Source organism: Jaculus jaculus, chromosome 12 (assembly GCF_020740685.1).
Source record: "Jaculus jaculus isolate mJacJac1 chromosome 12, mJacJac1.mat.Y.cur, whole genome shotgun sequence".
NCBI lineage: Eukaryota > Metazoa > Chordata > Mammalia > Rodentia > Dipodidae > Jaculus > Jaculus jaculus.
Window position 1 is genome coordinate 34,375,518 of NC_059113.1, and position 19,375 is coordinate 34,394,892.

General features: G+C 42.6%; 1 protein-coding gene across 4 annotated transcripts; it reads left to right on the plus strand.

Moving 5' to 3' along the window:
• The first annotated feature begins 950 nt into the window (after positions 1-950).
• Positions 951-17,057, plus strand: Tvp23c (trans-golgi network vesicle protein 23 homolog C). Of its 4 annotated transcripts, XM_045130499.1 has the most exons (8): positions 1,071-1,085; positions 5,086-5,168; positions 6,669-6,692; positions 7,417-7,561; positions 10,701-10,790; positions 12,638-12,769; positions 14,074-14,202; positions 16,056-17,057. In XM_045130499.1, the coding sequence occupies exons 4-8, from the start codon at positions 7,514-7,516 to the stop codon at positions 16,080-16,082; spliced, it is 426 nt and encodes a 141-aa protein (XP_044986434.1). In that variant the 5' UTR covers positions 1,071-1,085; positions 5,086-5,168; positions 6,669-6,692; positions 7,417-7,513; the 3' UTR covers positions 16,083-17,057.
• Positions 17,058-19,375: the final 2,318 nt, after the last annotated feature.

The following is a 19,375-nucleotide window of genomic DNA, read 5'->3' on the forward strand; positions in this document are numbered from 1 at the left end:
TGAAACTGAATTCAGATCAAAAGTTAACAGAACCAAAAGACAACTCTTTAAAAAAAACCCACAACACTGGGTGGGCTTCCATAAACATCCTCCAAGCAGGTTTGATGCACATACAGGTCTTGTAGCTACATGCAATAAGTTTGTCATTTCCTCTCCTTTGGGGTGTGTTTGTGTGTGTGTATCTTTACTATTCAGAGAGTAGGTTTGAAACATTGCTGGCAAAACTAGCCACGTGAAGTCTGGGTTTCAATGAAAGCAATCCCTTCAATTAAAGTGTGAGACTACACACACCAGGTGCCTTCAAACCTCAGTGTGACGTAGGTCCAAAAGATAAACCATTGTGATCAACATAGCTCCAAAGATGACCTTTTAAGGCTTGTGAATTTTGGGACTGGGCCAGAGCGTATTATTACCAGCAGAGCCCCTAACACTAAAAAACAAAGCGGAAGTGGAATAAAACCCCACTTCTCACTCAGGTCATCAACGCTGTTTGCGCATCATGGGTGGCTAAAAACAATTTCCCTTAAATGTCCAAAACCAGGCGTGGTGGCGCACGTTTAATCCCAGCACTCTGGAGGTAGAGGTAGGAGGAGCGCCAGTGAGTTCGAGGCCACCCTGAGACAACATAGTGAATTCCAGGTCAGCCTGAGTTAGAGTAAAACCCTACCTCGAAAAGCCAAAATATAAATAAAGTCCACAAAGCTGCCAGTTAAGGCCCACTGCGTTACTTCACTCCTTTTCCCCACCCCCATGCCGTTTTCTTTTTGAATCAGCTGGGGCTTCTGGCAGGCCCACGGGCCTCTCGCCCCGCCCACGGGCCTCTCGCCCCGCCCACCAGGCTGAGGCCCCGCCCATTACCAGGAGCCCCGCCCATCCCTCCTGGACCCCGCCCATCCCTCTGGAAGCCCCGCCCCAGGAATCGCTCCTCCCACGAGAGGGCCTCGAAGCGGAAGTGTGGCGGAGGTGGGAGCCGGCCCCAGGCCGGTCGTGACGAGCCCGCGGCAGTTGCACACCGGACCCGGCGGCGGCTGCGCTGACGTGGCTCCCGGAAGTGGGGCTTGGCGCCGGCCGCCATGTTGCCGCAGGTGAGAGGGGCGGCGGTCGCGGGGCGGCGGGGCCGTACCTGGGGTCGGTCCTGCGGGTGTCTGGGTCGGGAGCCGGGCGGCCCGAGGCGCCTGTGCCCAGGTCCCTGCTCGCCGCCGGCGCTCTAGGACGGGCCGGCGTGGGGGCCGCGCTTCGGCGGATCCCGGGAGGAGGCGCGGGCACCGGATGCCCGGGGGCCAGGGGTCCGGCGGAGGCCGCGGTGGTCGAGCGCAGGCGGGACCCCGTGCCAGCCGTGTTGCGGGGTCGGGCGTCGCCCCTCCGCAGCCCCTCCTGCCAGCCCGCGGGCTGAGGGGCTGGGATCGACCTGCTGGGAGGGGACGCGGCCTGGGCCCTGCGTTCAAGTAGCTGCTGTCACCCGGCTTCACGTTCACGAGGGGTGCTCACGTTCGTAGTCCGTAGGTTTCAAGGAGAGAGTCCCAAACGTAATTTAATCACTTCTTTAAAAAGAATTGCACTGTGATCTTTCACTTTGTGTGCATGTGTGCGTGCCCCTTTCATCTCACAAGTAATTTCCTGAGGAATTACTATTGGCTCAGATACTGTTCTTGGTCCATGGATAAGACTGAATAGTACAAACGAGCTTTTTATTTACTTATTTATAGTGTGTGTGTGTGTGTGTGTGTGTGTGTGTGTGTGTGGTGGGAGGGTGGTTGTTAAGGATGTGGAGAGGGGAGATGTTAAACTTGAGGAACAAAAGATGTCGTCATATCTTAATAGCACTGGGGGATGACCAATCAAGCATCTCAGGATGGGATAACTAGAATTTATGGTCAGCCGAGTCTACTATGAGGAAGTGATCTGAGTGGAGAAAATTCATTGGTTTCTTAACTTAAGCTCTCTGAATGTGTATCCCAGCTGAAGGAGGCCTGGGGTCCACACAGTCATGCGAACTGTTTCTAAGTCCACTTTGTGTCCATGAACCTTGAATGAGCCTGCGAATCTCTGTGTTCCCTTTTAGGCAGCGTGTGTATTAAAAACTCTCTTTCACAAATCTTCCTTCCTTGTCTTTCTGTCAGCTGGTTTTTTTGTTTAACGGAGAAACAAGTCATCGGAAGGGAATGTTTATACCACTTGCCTGCTGGTCTGTAATTTTGCTCATCATCACCCATATATTCTTTTTTTAAAAAAAATATTTATTTATTTGACAGCGACAGAGAGAGAGAGATAGGGAGAGGCAGATAGAGAGAATGGGCACGCCAGCCTCCAGCCACTACAAATGAACTCCACATGTGTGCACCCCCTTGTGCATCTGGCTAACGCGGGTCCTGGGGAAATGAGCCTCAAACTGGCGTCCTTAGGTTTCACAGGCAAGCACTTAACCACCAAGCTGTCTCTCCAGCCTCATATATTCTTTTTTTTTTTTTAATTTTTATTTATTTATTTGAGAGTGACAGACACAGAGAGAAAGACAGATAGAGGGAGAGAGAGAGAATGGGCGCGCCAGGGCTTCCAGCCTCTGCAAACGAACTCCAGACGCATGCGCCCCCTTGTGCATCTGGCTAACGCGGGTCCTGGGGAAATGAGCCTCAAACTGGCGTCCTTAGGTTTCACAGGCAAGCACTTAACCACCAAGCTGTCTCTCCAGCCTCATATATTCTTTTATAATTAGACTGCTCTGTGCTTCATTCTTGGGCCACCCGTCATGCCCTGGCTTCATCCCCTCTTCTAGTAGGAAGCATTAAGCAATTCCTGCATTGACAGGTTTTTTCCTCCCCTTTTGAAACACTTGTTCTCATCAGCCATCAGCATACACATGCTTTAATTCCCCCCCCCACCCCAGATGATGTTACTCTGTACCACCCTGGCTGGCCTTGGTATGTAGTCCCTACTGTTTTCCAAATCAGTGCCATCATCCTGCCTCAGCTTTTGCACCTGCTGGGATGACAGGCAGCAGGCATTACACTTAGAACTCCTGTTACTATAAACAAAACAACAACAACAAACACCAGCAGCTAGGGAGATGGCTTAGCTGTTAAAGGTGCTTGCTTGCAATGTCTTGTCAGCCTAGGTTCAATTTCTCAGCCACCCACTTAAAGCCTGTCCCAAAAAAGTGGCACAAGTGTCTGGTGTTCATTTGCAGTGGCAAGAGACCCTGGTGTGCATACACATGCATAAATAATTAATAGAAATTTAAAAAAGCTGGGCTGACTCCTTAAAATGCAGACAGAAATTGGCCTCAATACCCATGACCTCGCAGTGCCTAGCAATACCTTCACAAGACCCTCATAAAAGGAGAAAAAGGATGATGACATCAAAACAAAAGAGAGAGTAATGGGGAGAGGGAGGGCATATGATGAAGAGCAGAGTTGTGAAGGGGAAAATGGGAGAGGGAAGGGAAATAGCATGATATATTGTCTGTAAGCATGGAAGTTGTCTATTAAAAAGAAGATTTGCTGAAGCAGTTCCTTTACGCTGAAAGCAAATGTTGCAAGATGGGAATTGAGTATAGACAGGAAGGGTGCACCCCCCAAAGAGTAGTGACTAAATAAGGTTAACATTTTCTGTTTTAAAAAAGTGACCGAAAAAATACTATGTACTATGCATGTATATTGTGTGAATTAAGCTGTATGGGTAAAAAGATCTGGGCTGGAGATACAGCTCAGTGGTTAAAGGTGCTTGCTTATAAAGCCTAATGACCTGGGTTCAACTCCCCAGTACCCACATAAAGCCAGAAGCGCAAAAGGTACATGCATCTGTAGTTTGTACGCAGTCGCAGAAAGCCCTGGCATGCCATTGTCTCTCTCAAATAAAGATATTTTAAAAATCCTCACATATCCTCTAATCTGTGACCACATTCCTTTTTTTTAGACAGTCTTGCTCTGTATTTCAAGCTAGCTGTGAACTCACAATTCTTTTGCTCACCTTCCCCATTGCTGGAATTACAGATGTGTACAACCATGTTCAAGGTTTGAACTTGGGGCTTCATGTATGCTAAGCACAGATTCATATCACTAGTCCAGTGATCACCACATTCCTTGTTCCTTGCAAGGCTTGTCCTTACCTATCTCTAGGTTCTGTTCTCTTACCAGGTCTAGTCAGCCTTTTGTCCCCCCCTTTCCCCTGTAGTTCTGAAACGTCTTTTTTTTTTAAATTTTTTTTGGTTTATTTTTATTTATTTGAGAGCTATAGACAGAGAAAGAGGCAGAGAGAGAGAGAGAGAGAATGGGTGCACCAGGGCTTCCTGCCACTGCAGACAAATTCCAGATGCGTGCGTCCCCTTGTGCATCTGGCTAACGTGGGTCTTGGGGAATTGAGCCTCGAACGGGGTCCTTAGGCTTCACAGGCAAGCGCTTAACCGCTAAGCCATCTCTCCAGCCCCTGAAACTTCTTTATTGTGGTCATGGATGATCTGTTACAAGTCAGTAGTCTTCCTTTGTCATCTTAATGTGAGCAGCACTGGTTGGACAGTTGTTGGGATTCTCCTCCCTGTAAACTTGCAGAGGCTTCGGACACTACTTGGATTTGAGGAATTTTTATATGCTTGAGGACCTAATAGATAGGAGATAAGGGGGTGGGGATGATGGAAGTAGGCCCTAGAGGAAGGATAACAGTGCTTGAGCTTTGGATAAGAAAAGAAAGCATGATAAAGAATCCTAGAAACTCTGTGCAGTTACATGGCTTTGTAAAGGAGCCCAAAACATTGAGTTTTTCTCCAATAGCTTTAGCTTTTTCTGTGACTTTGGGAAAGAGTAGCTTGAATAGCCATTAGCATCATCTACCTCCAGCCCCAGTGATTTATCAGGGCCCAGCTGCACAAGGAGCTAAGCACAGCTGGTTCTAGGATTACCATGGGTAGTGTTTGCCAGCATATCGGCGTGGTGGGTGCAGGAGCTCTAGGTGCCTTTTACCTAGGCTGTGAATACCTGGTGATGGTGATCATGTGATTTCATATTCCATTTTGAAGATTGTGCAGCTTTATATGTAGTAGCTATGTAAATACTGAATTTCCTTTTCCTCATGGATTTTTAATTTTTCTATTAGGACAGTAACGATGACACGGAAGATGTTTCACTGTTTGATGCTGAAGAGGAGGCAACTAATAGGCCGAGAAGGTCCAAGATCAGGTACAAGTTACGTTGTATAGGTGGTTTGTGTTCTGTGAGTTACTTTGGTCTGTCCATATTGCGGTGCTAGCTAATGGGATTTGTGTTAGACTTTTTGTGGCTGTGAGAAAATATCTGACGAAACAAAGGGAGGAGAACTTTATTTTTGCCTTATCCCTGTCTGTGGTCACCTAGTTCTGTTTCTGGGCCCATAGTGATGCAGGACATTATGGAAAAAGGGCACAGAGGAGGAATACTGCTTACCTCATGACAGCCTGGAAGCAGAGAAAGAGATGCAGGAAAGGGCCAGGACAAGATAGAGCTCTAAGGACATCCCCCTCCCCATATCCTCCAGCTAGGCCCTCCTCCTAAAGTTTCTAGCACCTTCCAGAATAGTGCCACCAGCTGGAAACCTGAGCTTTAACACATGAATCCCCAGGACATTTTATATCCATATAGGATTCAGGGTAGAGTAGTTGGAAAATGCTTGAAAATTTTATGTTCACTTGATGTAGAGATGGAGCCTGGAATTATATTGATTACTGAGTTTTTAAAGTACTAAATCGAGTTATTTGAATACTGGTGTTTTTATTTCATGCTAGCTACTGTTTTCTGAGAATGCACTATTTCTATAGATGCATTTTGATTTATATAAATTTCTGCAGATGCATTTTGATACATTTTGCAAATTTTAGAATTATATCTTGTATAAATAGCAAAATTTCAAAGCTTGAACATATTTTTATAGTAACTTTAGTTTTTTTCTAAAGGAAGTCACTTACATACAAGTCTGCTAAATTCTACTAATGCTGAGTACATGAACCTGGTCACAAAAGACTTAATATTGTGTGATTTTATTTATGTGAGATATTCAGAGTAGGTATATCTATCAGCAAGCACCTTTAACTGCTGATCCCTCTCCCCAGATTGGACCTATCTATAGGGACAGAAAGATGTTAGTTCCGCAGGGCTGAAGGGATTGGAGCCAGAGGAAAGGTGATTGCCAGTGGGCACTGACTTCCTGTTTGGAGTTGTCAAATGGGTGATTGTGATGCATGTACACCTGTGAATATATTAAAAACTGTTCATTTGTATGCTTGAAATAGAGGAATATTGTGGTGTTTAACTTATATGCTATGACGCTGTTAGGCTGGAGAGATGACTTAGCGATTTAGGCACTTGCCTGTGAAGACAAAGGACCCAGGTTCAATTCCCTAGTACCCACACAAGTCAGATGTGCAAGGTGGCGCATGCATCTGGAGTTTGTTTGCAGTGGCTAGAGGCTCTGACATGCCCATTGTCTCATACTCTCTCTCAAATAAATAAATAAAAATATTTTTTAAAAAATTAGAAAAAAAAGAATTCCAGTTCCTCAGCAATCACTTCAGGCATTAAGATAAAGTCACTATCAGAGTTGGGGGGTGGGGTGGGAAGCTGTTATGGTTCTTTTTATTTATTTATTTATTTAATTTATTTTTGTGCCGCCTTGTGCACCTGGCTTACGTGGGTCCTGGAGAGTAGAACCTGAGTCCTTTGGCTTTGTAGGTAAGTGCCTTAACTGCTAAGCCATCTCTCCAGCCCTGGGAATTCTTTTAATATCAGTATTTTGTTTGTTTGTTTTTTTAAGGTAGGCTCTCATTCTAGACTTGGCTAACCTGGAACTCACTTTGGAGCTCCAGGCTGGCCTCAAACTCTTGGCAATCCTCCTGCCTCTGCCTCCAGAGTGCTGGGATTAAAAGTGCATGCCATCATGCCTTTAACATAATTTGATTAAGCTTGATGCTTTGTGAGTGCTTATATTCAGTGAGGTGTCAAGGCCAGCTTACATAATACATTTTCTGTGGCAGTAGCACCTGGTTAAGAATCAGAGAATTAAGGAAAATGAGGTAGGAGATTTGTTCCTTAAGTCATCCTTTGATTTTGACAAGACTTTATGGTTATGCATGGCTAATATATTTTCAGTTACGCTTGCTAGTGCTTATAAAACAAAACAATGCAATCACATTTTTTTATATTTTATATTTATTTTATTATCCTATTTGAAAGAGGGAAAGAGGCAGACAGAGAGAATGGGTGCACCAGGGCTTCCAGCCACTGCAAACGAACTCCAGATGCATGTGCCACTTTATGCACAAAGTGGCGCATGCATCTGGCTTACGTGGGTCCTGGGGAATCGAACTGAGGTCCTTTGGCTTTGCAGGCAAGTGCCTTAACTGCTAAGCCATTTCTCTAGCCCCTAATCACATTTCTTTTGTTGTTTGATTTTCAGACATCCGGTGGCATCATTTTTCCATTTGTTCTTTCGCGTCAGTGCGGTTATAGTCTATCTTCTCTGTGAACTGCTCAGCAGCAGCTTCATTGCCTGTATGGTGACAATCATCTTACTGTTATCATGTGACTTTTGGGCAGTGAAGGTAGGTTTGATTGTTTCTATTTTAAAATTGTATTGAATATGAATTTAAATAATGTGAAAACAGTAACAGCATATTGGGGTAGGTTAATTTCTTTTATTTACTTTAGGCCTTCTCTTTGTTACAGTGCTGGCTGTGTCTGATCATGTGGCCACTGCTGAGTTTTCTAAAATATTCTAGGTTGTAAATATTCCTGGCATAGACCTGCATATTGCTTCTAGGTCATATCACTGGTTTTGCTTCATGTCATTTGTAGGTATTCTGTGTGTACTTTCTGTGTAAGCTTTAATATAGTTTGTGCACAGATACTTAGGAAGTACCCATCATTTGCATCCTCCCCACACATGGGAACTCTAGGGCAGTCTTTTTCAACTATGGGCAAATTCTCCTCCCCGCTCCCATATAGGATAGTTAGTAGCTGAAACATTTTGAAATAAAACTGGGGGCAGGGAGTCAGATGCACAAGGGGGCGCACGCGTCTGGAGTTCATTTGCAGAGGCAGGAGGCCCTGGTGCGCCCATTCTTTCTCTATCCCTCTATCTGTCTTTCTCTCTGTGTCTGTCACTCTCAAATAAATAAATAAATAAATAGAATTTCTTAAAAAAAAAAAAACTGGGGGCAGGGAGAAATGCATTTAGTGAGTAGAGGCCATGTATGCCTCTAAACAGGGCCACCACCACAAGAATTATCCAGCTCAAAATGTCAGTTGTGCCAAGGTGAGGAAATTGCTTTAGAGGGAATTGAAAGGACTGTAAAAACAATAGTTTGAAAGTCAGGAGACTGATGTATAGTGAGGTGGATGAACCGGTGGGTAGGTAAGTACATAGACAAGGAGACTTGTTGCTTACCCTGTAACAGAGTGCAGATACTTTGGTATTCACTGTAAAATTTTACTTTTCTGTTCATTTGAAAATTTTCATAGTGAAATCATGAGAAAGACCAAAAAGTAATAAGAGGTTAAGTTTGGAATTCAAGAGACATGTACCATGGAGATGTTACAAGTCTGTTTTATACCCACAAACCCAGCCATTTTTAGATCTTTAAATTCTTACTGATACCCAAAGCAGTTGGCTTACAGGGCCAGCTTCTGTGGGCCACGTAATTCTCAGAACCATTGCACAGGTCTGCTTTCCTTTCCTTAGGCTTTTCTTCTATGCGCTCTGCTTTGACTTGATTTCTCCTGTTGCTTTATACTCTAGAGGGTTTGCTGTGTCCTGATTAGTTTCATTTTGAAAAATGTTTCCCTTTGTTATATTCTTCTTGTGGTTCAAATAGAATAGGCCTCCAGTCACTTGATAGTAATTTCCAAACTCTTACACGGGTTAGTATCCCTTTTCTTCAAGTCCAGAAGTGCTTTAGATTTCAGAGCTTCTGAATGACAGAGAAATTTAGACTTTGCATTTTTAGGTCAGAAATGCTCAGCCTTGATTTTTTTTTTAAACTTAAAATATTTATTTTTATTTGAGGGAGGGAGGGAGGGAGTGAGAGAGAGAGAGAGAAAAAGAGGCAGACAGAGAATGTGCATGCTGGGGCCTCTATTCACTGCAAATGGAACTCCAGACGTGTGCACCATGTGCATCTGGCTTTATGTGGGTACCAAGGAATTGAATCTGGGTCCTTCACAGGCTTAAGCAGGCAAGCGCCCCAACCGCTAAGCCCTCAGTCTAGAATTTAATCCTTTTGGATGATGATCTATCCCTCAAGTACTTCTCTTCTGTATGTGTTTGCTTTTCCAGGGCTTGGAATCAGTTTTTTAAAGCAGACTAGGAAGAAATATTTGAATTGCCTCCTTCACACCCTAAGTCTCATAAAGCCATGAACTTTGCTTCATTTCTTAGACCTCCTGTGCCTGCTGCTGTTCTACCGGGAATGCTGTTCTCACTCTTATATCACATGAATCCTTTTTCTGCCATGAGGCCTTTCTCCTCTTGAAGTCATCAATAATATTTTAAAATATATAAGATTACAAAGAAATCACTTACGTTGAAATTCCGTTGGCCTTTAGTCTCCATGCGTTATAAATTAGTAGGTTGAAAATATTTAGCGTAACAGAATTGTATTTCACTGATCACGTACAGTGCAGTGTAACAAATTTGTACAGAGCATTAACCCTGGTGAACCGATTTAAAATAAACAGCAGGATGTGCGTACATTTTGTGCAAATACTATGCTAGTTTACAAAGGACTTGAACACCTGATGTGGGTATATGTATGTTTGTTGATGGGTTGGGGGAGTGTCTCTATCATTAAAATTATAAAAAAGGTAAATTTCAGATTTAGTAATGTATGCTTGTTGATGGTAACATTAGCAGTAAGATCTAATAGTAAATGAATGACTGTCAACTTGGTGATAAGTACCCGATTTTTGATGTGACAGTCATGGGTTTTTATTTTATCTACATTCATTGTTTGTTGTTCTGTGTTTATAAAGATATGCTAAACTTCAGCTACAAAATGAAAATAAAAAATTTTCTCCATTCAAACTGACAGAGCCTCGAATTGCTGAATCTGTTAGTAGATACAAATTAAACATCCCTTGTATTATTGACTCCTATTTAGTAAGTTATAAACCAACCAAATTTTTTGTTGTTGTTGTTGTTTTGAGGTAGGGTCTCATTCTGGCCCAGGCTGACCTAAATTTCACTATGTAGTCAGGGTGGCCTTGAACTCACACGATCCTTCTACCTCTGCCTCCCGAGTGCTGGGATTAAAGGCATGCGCCACCATGCCCTCCTGACCAACCAATTTTTTGAGGCTGGCCTTCCTTCCCTCCTCCCTCCCTCCCTTTCTCCCCCCCGCCTCCCTCCCTCCCTTCCTTCCTCCCCCCCCCACACGAAAGAGAGAAAGGAAGGAAAGAAATAAAGAAAAAAGCTGGTCATACAAAAAGAAGGTAGGAAGAAAATAGAGAAAGGACAAATGTAAAAGAGAGAGGATAATGTTTATGAGTAGACTTGTTGCTTACCCTGTAAGTTCCATTCTTGCTAATCTTGGCATAGTCATTTTGTTTAATCTTTTAGCCAGGCCTAGTACATAGTGGTTAATTAGCTATTGTAGAGGTAGAGCTGAAGAATTTTATTATATGATGTGCTAAGTTATAAGTTTATAATGCTTAAAAATAAGTATTTATATTAATCTTCCCTAGAATGTCACAGGTAGACTAATGGTTGGTCTCCGATGGTGGAATCATATTGATGAGGATGGAAAGAGCCACTGGGTGTTTGAGTCCAGAAAGGTAAACTGTTAAATTATGTGTAGATTACATTGACTATGAGGGTGAAGGATTCAAGGCTGAAAGTGTTCCTGCCAGGCACTGCCTTGTTAAGATGGCCTGAACATAATACATCAGCCTGACTGGCCCAGACTGGAAATGAGGCTTATGCAGGACAGAATCCTGTGAAGCACTGATTGCCTCTCAGGGTTACTGGTAACAGATCCCTTCCTATTGGCCTTCAGTTTGTTGCTTTGCTGGGTATTAGTAACCTTCTGTGTCCAGCAGATAATTGCTCTGGTATCTTTTTGCTCACATGGTAATTTTCCATTGTGAAAAAAAAGGAGGGTTGTAACTAGATAGAAAATGAAATAGGTATATTCTTTAATCCTGTGTCCTCAGGAATCTTGGGGAACATGTTTGTTTTAGATTAGTTTGTTTTCCTATAGTGAGCGTTCTGTTTCCCTATGGTAATCCTGGGAGACAGAGGATAGGAATCTTTTTTTTTTGGAAGCAATTTGGCCTGGAACTTAAGTATTCTGTAGCCCAGACTGGCCTTGAACTCATAGTGGTCTTCTACCTCAGCCTCCCGAGTGCTGGGATTAAAGTTATGTGCCACCAAGGCAGGCTGAGAATCTTTTTTTTTTTAATATTTTTTTTTTGGTTCATTTTTTATTTATTTACTTGAGAGCGACAGACACAGAGAGAAAGACAGATAGAGGGGGAGAGAGAGAATGGGCGCCCCAGGGCTTCCAGCCTCTGCAAATGAACTCCAGACGCGTGCGCCCCCTTGTGCATCTGGCTAACGTGGGACCTGGGGAACCGAGCCTCGAACCGGGGTCCATAGGCTTCACAGGCGAGCACTTAACCGCTAAGCCATCTCTCCAGCCCCAGGCTGAGAATCTTAATAGCAGTCCCACTTACTTGCTTTCTGCTTAGACGGGCCTTGCTGGGTAACACTTCTCAGCAAATATTTTGTTCTGTGAGCTGATGTTCCTCAACAGGGGATCCATTACCTTCTTGTTGATTGGACAGAATACCTGACTGGAAGCAGAGGGTTTCTTTCAGCTTACAGTTTTGTGGAGAAGTTTCACTGTGGTAGAGAAAGCATGACAAGAACAAACAGCAGGGCATTATATCTTGTCACATCATCTGGGAGGAAACAGCAATTACGAGATAGCTATGAACACCCAGTGGGTCTGAACTCACGACTCCAGCAACATACTTCCTTCAGCAAGGCTCCACTTCCCGAAGGCCCCACAGTTTTCCCAGATTGCCACCAACTTGGTACCAAATATTCAAAAAATATGAGCCTATGAGGGCATTTTATTCAAACCACACCAAGTCCTGCTTGGGAACAACTCACCACCCTTATTATTAATTCCTGAATTTTGCTGAGTCTCCAGGATGACTGTAACTTTGATTTCTTTGAATCTTACCTAAAAAAGTATCATGTAAAGCTTCCTTATGAATAAATGTACAATAGTCAAAAAAATTAATGACAGAGAGCAGAGTTATGAAGGAGAAAGTGGGGGAGGGGAGGGAAATACCATGGTTTGTTGTCTGTAAGTATAGAAGTTGTCAATAAAAATAATGTGTGTGTGTGTGTGTGTGTGTGTGTGTGTGTGTGCGCGCGCGCGCGTATGTATTAAAAAAATTAGTAGAAGCTCCTCTAAGACCACTTGTTCCTAGTCTATTCTGGAAATACAAAATTCTTGAACTGAAGATTACTAAGATTGACTAAGACTTTGGTGGTTACAGGCTTGTCTTTTGGTTCTAACTTGGGACTTGGATTATTTATAAAAACTTTGAATTTGAGGTTAATGTATTTTCTGTAAAAATTGATTTTATTATTGTATTTATTTTTGTAGTCAACTCCTCAAGATGATAAAACTGTTTCAGAGGCTGAATCAAGAATCTTTTGGTTAGGACTGATTGCCTGTCCAGTTCTGTGGGTGGTTTTTGCCTTTAGTGCACTCTTCTCCTTCAGAGTGAAGTGGTTGGTGAGTAGCCCGGGCAGCCAGGACAAAAGGGACCCGTGTCTTCTTTGTACATGGTCTTCCATTCAAGTACGACTTGTACTTTGACCATGTTCATCCTCAGTTCTCTCACCCATATCACTTCTCTTATCTCTACTTCTTTTACTTGGAATATGAACCACTTCTTTGGTTGAACATTTAAAATCCAATGACATGCTTAAATCTAGTTATTTAGTTTATTAAGGGTTAAAGAGAGTAAATGTAGATTGGAAAAAGACATTCTATTTAGCTGCTTTACTTTGACATATGTAAACATTCCTGAGTGCAGTTTGTGGGCTGTTGATTATAGATACAGCCTATGGCTTTCAGGCCAATCTAGTCCAACTCCTGTTTCTGTAAAGTGCCATTAGACCACAGCCTGGCCCACTTGCTTATGTCTTGTCTGTTGCTTTGGGGCTAGAGTGTCAAATGGAGTAGTTGCAACAGATGCTAGACTATGAAATATAAAATACTTGGATCTTCACAGGAAATATTTGTTGACTCTTGTTCTAGAATATTTGGTTGTGGGACCTCCTTGCATTATCCTAGTGAACTTTTCTTTGTAGTATTTAAAGAATGGTTTTGAGTTTTGGGGGTCAGTCCACAGCACTCTTTTTTTAAATTTTTTAAAATTTTATTATTTATTAAAGAGCAACAGACAGGGTGGTGGGGGGGAAGAGAGAGAATGGGTGTACCAAGGCCGCCAGCCACTGCAAATGAACTCCTGATGCGTGTACCACCTTGTGCATCTGGCTAACATGGGTCCTGGGGAATTGAGCCTTGAATCTGGGCCTTAGACTTCACAGGCAAGCACTTAACTGTTAAGCCATCTCTCCAGCCCAGCCCACAGCACTCTTACTGGGTCATCTGTGTGGTGTCTGGTGTGGCTTCAGTGACTAAGCAGCCCTGGATAAGTATAACTTTTCCTCTTGAGGGGCAAACCTATCACCTTTCCTAGTTGTCACATCAACATCAGCATGGAGCACTGATTCACTTGGCCTGCCTCTGTTCATTCTGCTTGGTCTGCCTTTTGACAGAGGCTGGGAGGGAAGGAGAGAGGAAGAAAAGAGAGGAAGGGATGGGGTGGATATTCTTAAGTGGATGACAACTTCTTCTAATACAGACACTAGGTGGGTCTCTTTTGTCAAGTTAAGGAGTCTCATAAAATCCCTGCCTTGCAGAGCTTTCTGTTTCCTTCATTTGTCACTGCCTCTGTCTTGCCTTACTTAATACATACAGAAAAGTCCCTTTTTGGCAAATAAGCATTAATTATTTTTCTGTTCTCCCAGGCTGTAGTTATCATGGGTGTGGTGCTACAAGGGGCCAACCTGTATGGTTACATCAGGTGTAAAGTGGGCAGCAGGAAGAATTTAACCAGCATGGCTACCTCGTATCTTGGAAAGCAGTTTTTAAGACAAGTAAGTATTTTCTGGATATGATCTGTGACTAAGCATTGGTTTCTAACTTTAGAGTAATTATTTATTTATTTATGAGAGTCACAGAGAGAGAGAGAGAGAGAGAAAGAGAGAGGGGGGGGGGAGAGAGAGAGAGAGAGAGAGAGAGTGCGCGAGAGCGTGCTCGCTCGCACAGAACAAGAGTAGGTGTGCCAGGGCCTCTAGCCACACTGCAACTGAACTCCAGACATATGTGCCGCCTTGTGTATCTGGCTTATGTGGGTCCTGGGGAATTGAATCTGGGTCCTTTGGCTTTGCAGGCAAGTACCTTAACCTCTAAGCCATTCCTCTAGCCCTAGAGTAGTTAGTTTTTTATGAGATGGTTTTTCATAAGTTTGACATTTTTCTTTAGTTTCATGATTGAGTATGAGATGATGATAAAGCTGATTACTGCTCGTGGGACACCTTTAGGGCTTTTCAGAATATATCACAAGTGTCTTTAAGAGAAGTCAACTATCACTGACAGTCATTTACTTTCAAAAAATTACTTTAAGTTGCTTTTCATTAATGATGTGAAAAGCATATGTTGCATGGTTTCAAGATTTATAGCAGGAATAAATTGAAGCAAGACCTTATCATTAAGATTATTTTAAAGTACTCTGACCCCGCCGAACGTAAGTGTTTTATTGTAATTCCACAATACGAGGGTTTAAATTGAGGTTTTCGGTGAGATAGTGGACACAGTGACAGTGGCATAGGTATTGGCTAAGCCGCTCGGGAACATTGACTCGATCTTGTGAATACTTCAGCTTGACTTAGATTGGGCGAGCAGTAGTATATAGAACAGTGGTTCTCAGACCCCAGGACACGCACCACAGGCCTCAAGATTGTCGGACTTCACCTCTGAGCTTATTCTGTAGATGTGGGAGTGAAATGTCATAATTAGCATTTCTAACAAATTTATGGTTTCATTGGATAACTAAATCCCTGAGATTTAACTGGTACACAACTAGACTTGAACCAGCCCTCTGCACTAGAAATTTACTTTTTTTATTCTATTGCAAACTTTCTCCTTAGAAGACCAGATATAGAGAAAACAAATATTCTTTCTTTTTTTTTTCTCCCCAAGGTAGGGTCTCATTCTAGCCCATGCTGACCTGGAATTCACTATATAATCTCAAGTGGCCTCAAACTCACAGTGATCCTCCTACGTCTGCCTCCCAAGTGCTAGGATTAAAGTCATGAGCCACCACGCCCAGCTAAAACAAATATTCTTACAGGGACTGAATATCACTATAGGACTTTTGCACTTTAGTTAGGGTGATCATCATGAATGTACTTCTTAGTTTTTTTCCCCCTAAGATTTTTGATTTTTCAAAGTGGGAAGGATTTTGGATAAAAGCTAAATTGAGCCTTGGGCTTGCTATAATGTGGATGGATAAGGTGATGTCTTACATAAAATCTGGCCGTACTTCATTCAGTGGAACAAGTTGGATATCTGAGTGGATAATGGTATCCAAGGATTTACTTCTCTAGTGTGCCTACTCTTTAAATATGATTGGACTGTTGAAAATAAAGTAGCAAAGTATCTGGCACTCCTAACAAATCAGAATACTTCCCTATATCTGGTACTTCAGTTCTTGTTATATGAAGTGAAATAACTTTGAAAATATATATATATATATATATTTGGGGGGTACAAGGTAGGATCTCACTCTAGCTCAGGCTGACCTGAGATTCACTATGTGGTCTCAGGGTGGCTTTGAACTCATGGTGATTCTCCTACCTCTGCTTCCCAGAGTGCTGGAATTAAAGTTGTGTGCCACCACACCCGGCTGACTTTGAATATATTAAGGACTTTTTTTTTCCTCTTACAGAGCACTGGAGATGATCAGACTTCCTAAACAGAGACACGGGCTTATGTTCTCTGTTACTTTGGTGGATGGCCGAAGAGATTCTTGACTGAATGGTTTAGACTTCAAACTTCAGAGCTCAGCCCATGTTGCAAAGTAGAATGTTGGCTTTTTTCCACTTAAAAACAATTTATAAAAAAGAAACATCTTAAGTATTTTCTTTCTACCATATGAGGTGAAAATGTGGTGTCATTGGGAACACTGTCAGGATGTACATTTTGAAGCATAAAACACAGGAGGATGTTCTCAGTCTCTCTTAAAGCTCTGTTTACATTTTTGTAGATGAGTTTTAGAGGGAAGCTTTGATTCACTGGTAAGAGTGAGCACTTTGATTTATATATGAATTAGAAATAATTGTTAATTTTTAATGTGTACTTTATGGTAAAATGTTTTATTTTAGATATACACAAGCAAGTAAAAGCCAAGTTTGGGCCAATAGTTAATATAAATGGAATCTCCATAAGTTATGTGAAAGGGATACCCAGAGATTGCTGCTGTCTTATTTATTTTATGGACAGGTTTTGCTTTGAACTGTCTGAAAGTTCTTCATTGGTCTTAGTGGTAAAGGTAATATTTTATTAGTTACCACTAGAAGAATATTATTCTTATGTAATAATGAGAATAATCATTTAAATGCTTGGCATAATAAATGCCTATACAATATTTTATTTTATGAATCTGTTTTCTTGCTGTAATGGGAAATTGTAAATCATGCATTTATATTCATGTGTTTCCTAAGACAAAGCAATATTAAGTATGAACTAAAGCAGTCTGTAAACTCGTTAATTCTTTTGTATGTACTGTAAATTTTGTTGGAATCTTTTAATTAGCAGGCTATGTTGTGAATGTATTTCTATATTGTTAAAATATTTTAAAGCTGTTTTGTTTAATTGAATAAGTGTCTTTATTAGAGTGGTAGCTTGGAAAGTGCATAACTTTATATTTGTATAAAACTGTTTACAAGCATTGGATGTGTATAATCTCATTTAATCATGGCAAGTATGTGGTAGTTTTGATAAAACTTATGGCTGGTGATTGAATGACTTAAAACAGACTACAGGAATATCTCTAGACTATAAAGCAGGGCATGTACTGTTTTCAGAGGACATACTCTAAATGTCTTCTTTCTTTGGAATAAGTATTGTATGTTGGCTGTTTTATTTATATTTAGCTATTATTCCAGCTGCTGAGAGAAGTTGACACTCTGCTAAAGACATGTTTTTTATTTAGCCGGAGAGATTGAAATCTTAGGGTTGGAAGTTTAACAGGGATATCTTGGTACAGCTGTTCTGCTAACCATGTTGTTGGAACCTGAAATCTTACCAAATATGTGGCAGGCAGGATCGACCTCACATCCCTCTTCCTTCTCTTGTTCTCCCACTTTCTGGCTGGAGCATGGAGACCTGGAGTAAAGAATACTTTCCTTAAATTTTATCACTCTGTTTTGGTGTGGCCATGTGACTAAGCTCTGGCCAATGGAAAAGGAAAGGGTTGATAGATTCCAAGAAGAAGGATGGGGCATCATCTTGCCCTTTCCTTTTTTTCTTTCTGCAGGCTGAAATAATACACATTGAAACTGGAGCTGGAGCATGCATCTTGGACAGTGGGGCACAGGCCTTGCTTTGTGCCTGGCAGAGATCATTTGATTCCCGTCTGGTGGCCATTACAGCCCTCAGCTGCCTCTCTGAAGTGAGAGCGAGAAGCAAACTTATCTTGTTTAAGCAGCTGTTGTGGCTTTTCTCTTGCTCATAGCTTGACTTAACTCTTACTGGTGCAGTCACCCGTACTAACTAGTGCAATGTTTGAGATATAATAACCCAGTGATACACTCAAGGTGTCGCCTTTTCTGTGGTCAGTAGTCGAGTTTCCAGGTGGTAATGAGTCCATAATTTCTGCTGCTGTTACTACATGAAAACTGACCCTACAAGTTAGCAGTATATAGCAGGGATTTTTATTGTGCTCAGCAATTCTGCAGAACAGGAATCTGAGTGGGGTACTATAGATATGGCTTCTTGCTAAAACAGTGTGGGGCTCAGGTGAGACTATTTGAAGGCCCCACATCATGTTGGGCAGGAAACATGGGTGTACCTTCAGCCAGAGGTCAGGTAAGCTGTTGGTTGGAACATCTGTATTGGTGTGACTTATCTGTAGCTCTTCCATAGGGTCATGCACTTTAAAACCTGGGGCTGGGGTTCTTAGAGAGCAGAAGTGTGTGGTATTTTAGACTAGTCTCTAAGTTCACATCGTAGCTCTTCTGTTGTATTTTGTTGGACAGAGCAGTCACCATGGCCTACCCAGGACCAAAGGAGTGGCAGGGAGTGGTACCTCTACCGCTTGATGAGAGGACAAAGTGTGTGTGTGTGTGTGTGTGTGTGTGTGGTGGGGGGTGTGGTACTGTTATAGCTAGCTTTTTGGAACACAAAATGCTGTACTTTAGTCATTTTATTACAATTTTAAAAAGTTACTTGGGCGAGCATAGTTTAAGTAGTTTCTTCCTTGTGTGCTCACTAGTCAGCCCTGGATACTGGATATGAGCAGCACTGTATTGTACACCCCAGAGTGTTTGGCCTGTAACTCACATCTTACTAAAAGGGGAAGATGTGTGTAGAGTTGAAAGCACAGTGATGCTACTGTAGTCAGGTGCTGTGGTCCTTTTAAATCTCTGTTCCCTTAGTAGTCATTGTCATTTATGAACGGCCTCATTTGCTTCCCCCAGAACCTTGCGAGGGAGGAAGGGCTGCTATGTAACATCACGCTGCAAATGCACAGCTAAGGTTCAGAGAAGTAAAGTACTCCACGGAAGGTTGTGTAGAATGGAATGATGCTCACCAAGCATTCTGTTTGTTCTGTTTCTTGGCTCCCTTACTTAGTTGATGTCACGTAGTTGGTGCCCGTGACTCGTGTTTCTGGATGAAGGAGGTCAGCCCTAATGTGTGCTTCTCCAGTCTCATCCCTTCTGTGGCATCCACTAGTCCTCTGGGTGATAGAGCCTCGGCCAGCTGTGGGGAAGGGTGACTGGTACAGTCCCTCTACCTACTCCAGTGACAGGCTGAGGAGTGGGTTGGTGGAAGTAGCTCTTGCCACACACCTCCCAGTACCTGAGTTCATATCCTTAGGCCCCAGAGGCCAGGAGCTGTGGTGGGCTTCTGTTATCTAAAAACCTATAGCAAGAACAGGTGGAAGGCAAGGACTGACCTGCAAGTTGTCCTCTGACTTCTACACACTGCTCTGGGCAAGGCATGCACACTCACCCTCATATATATGAACATGTGTTTACACACTTT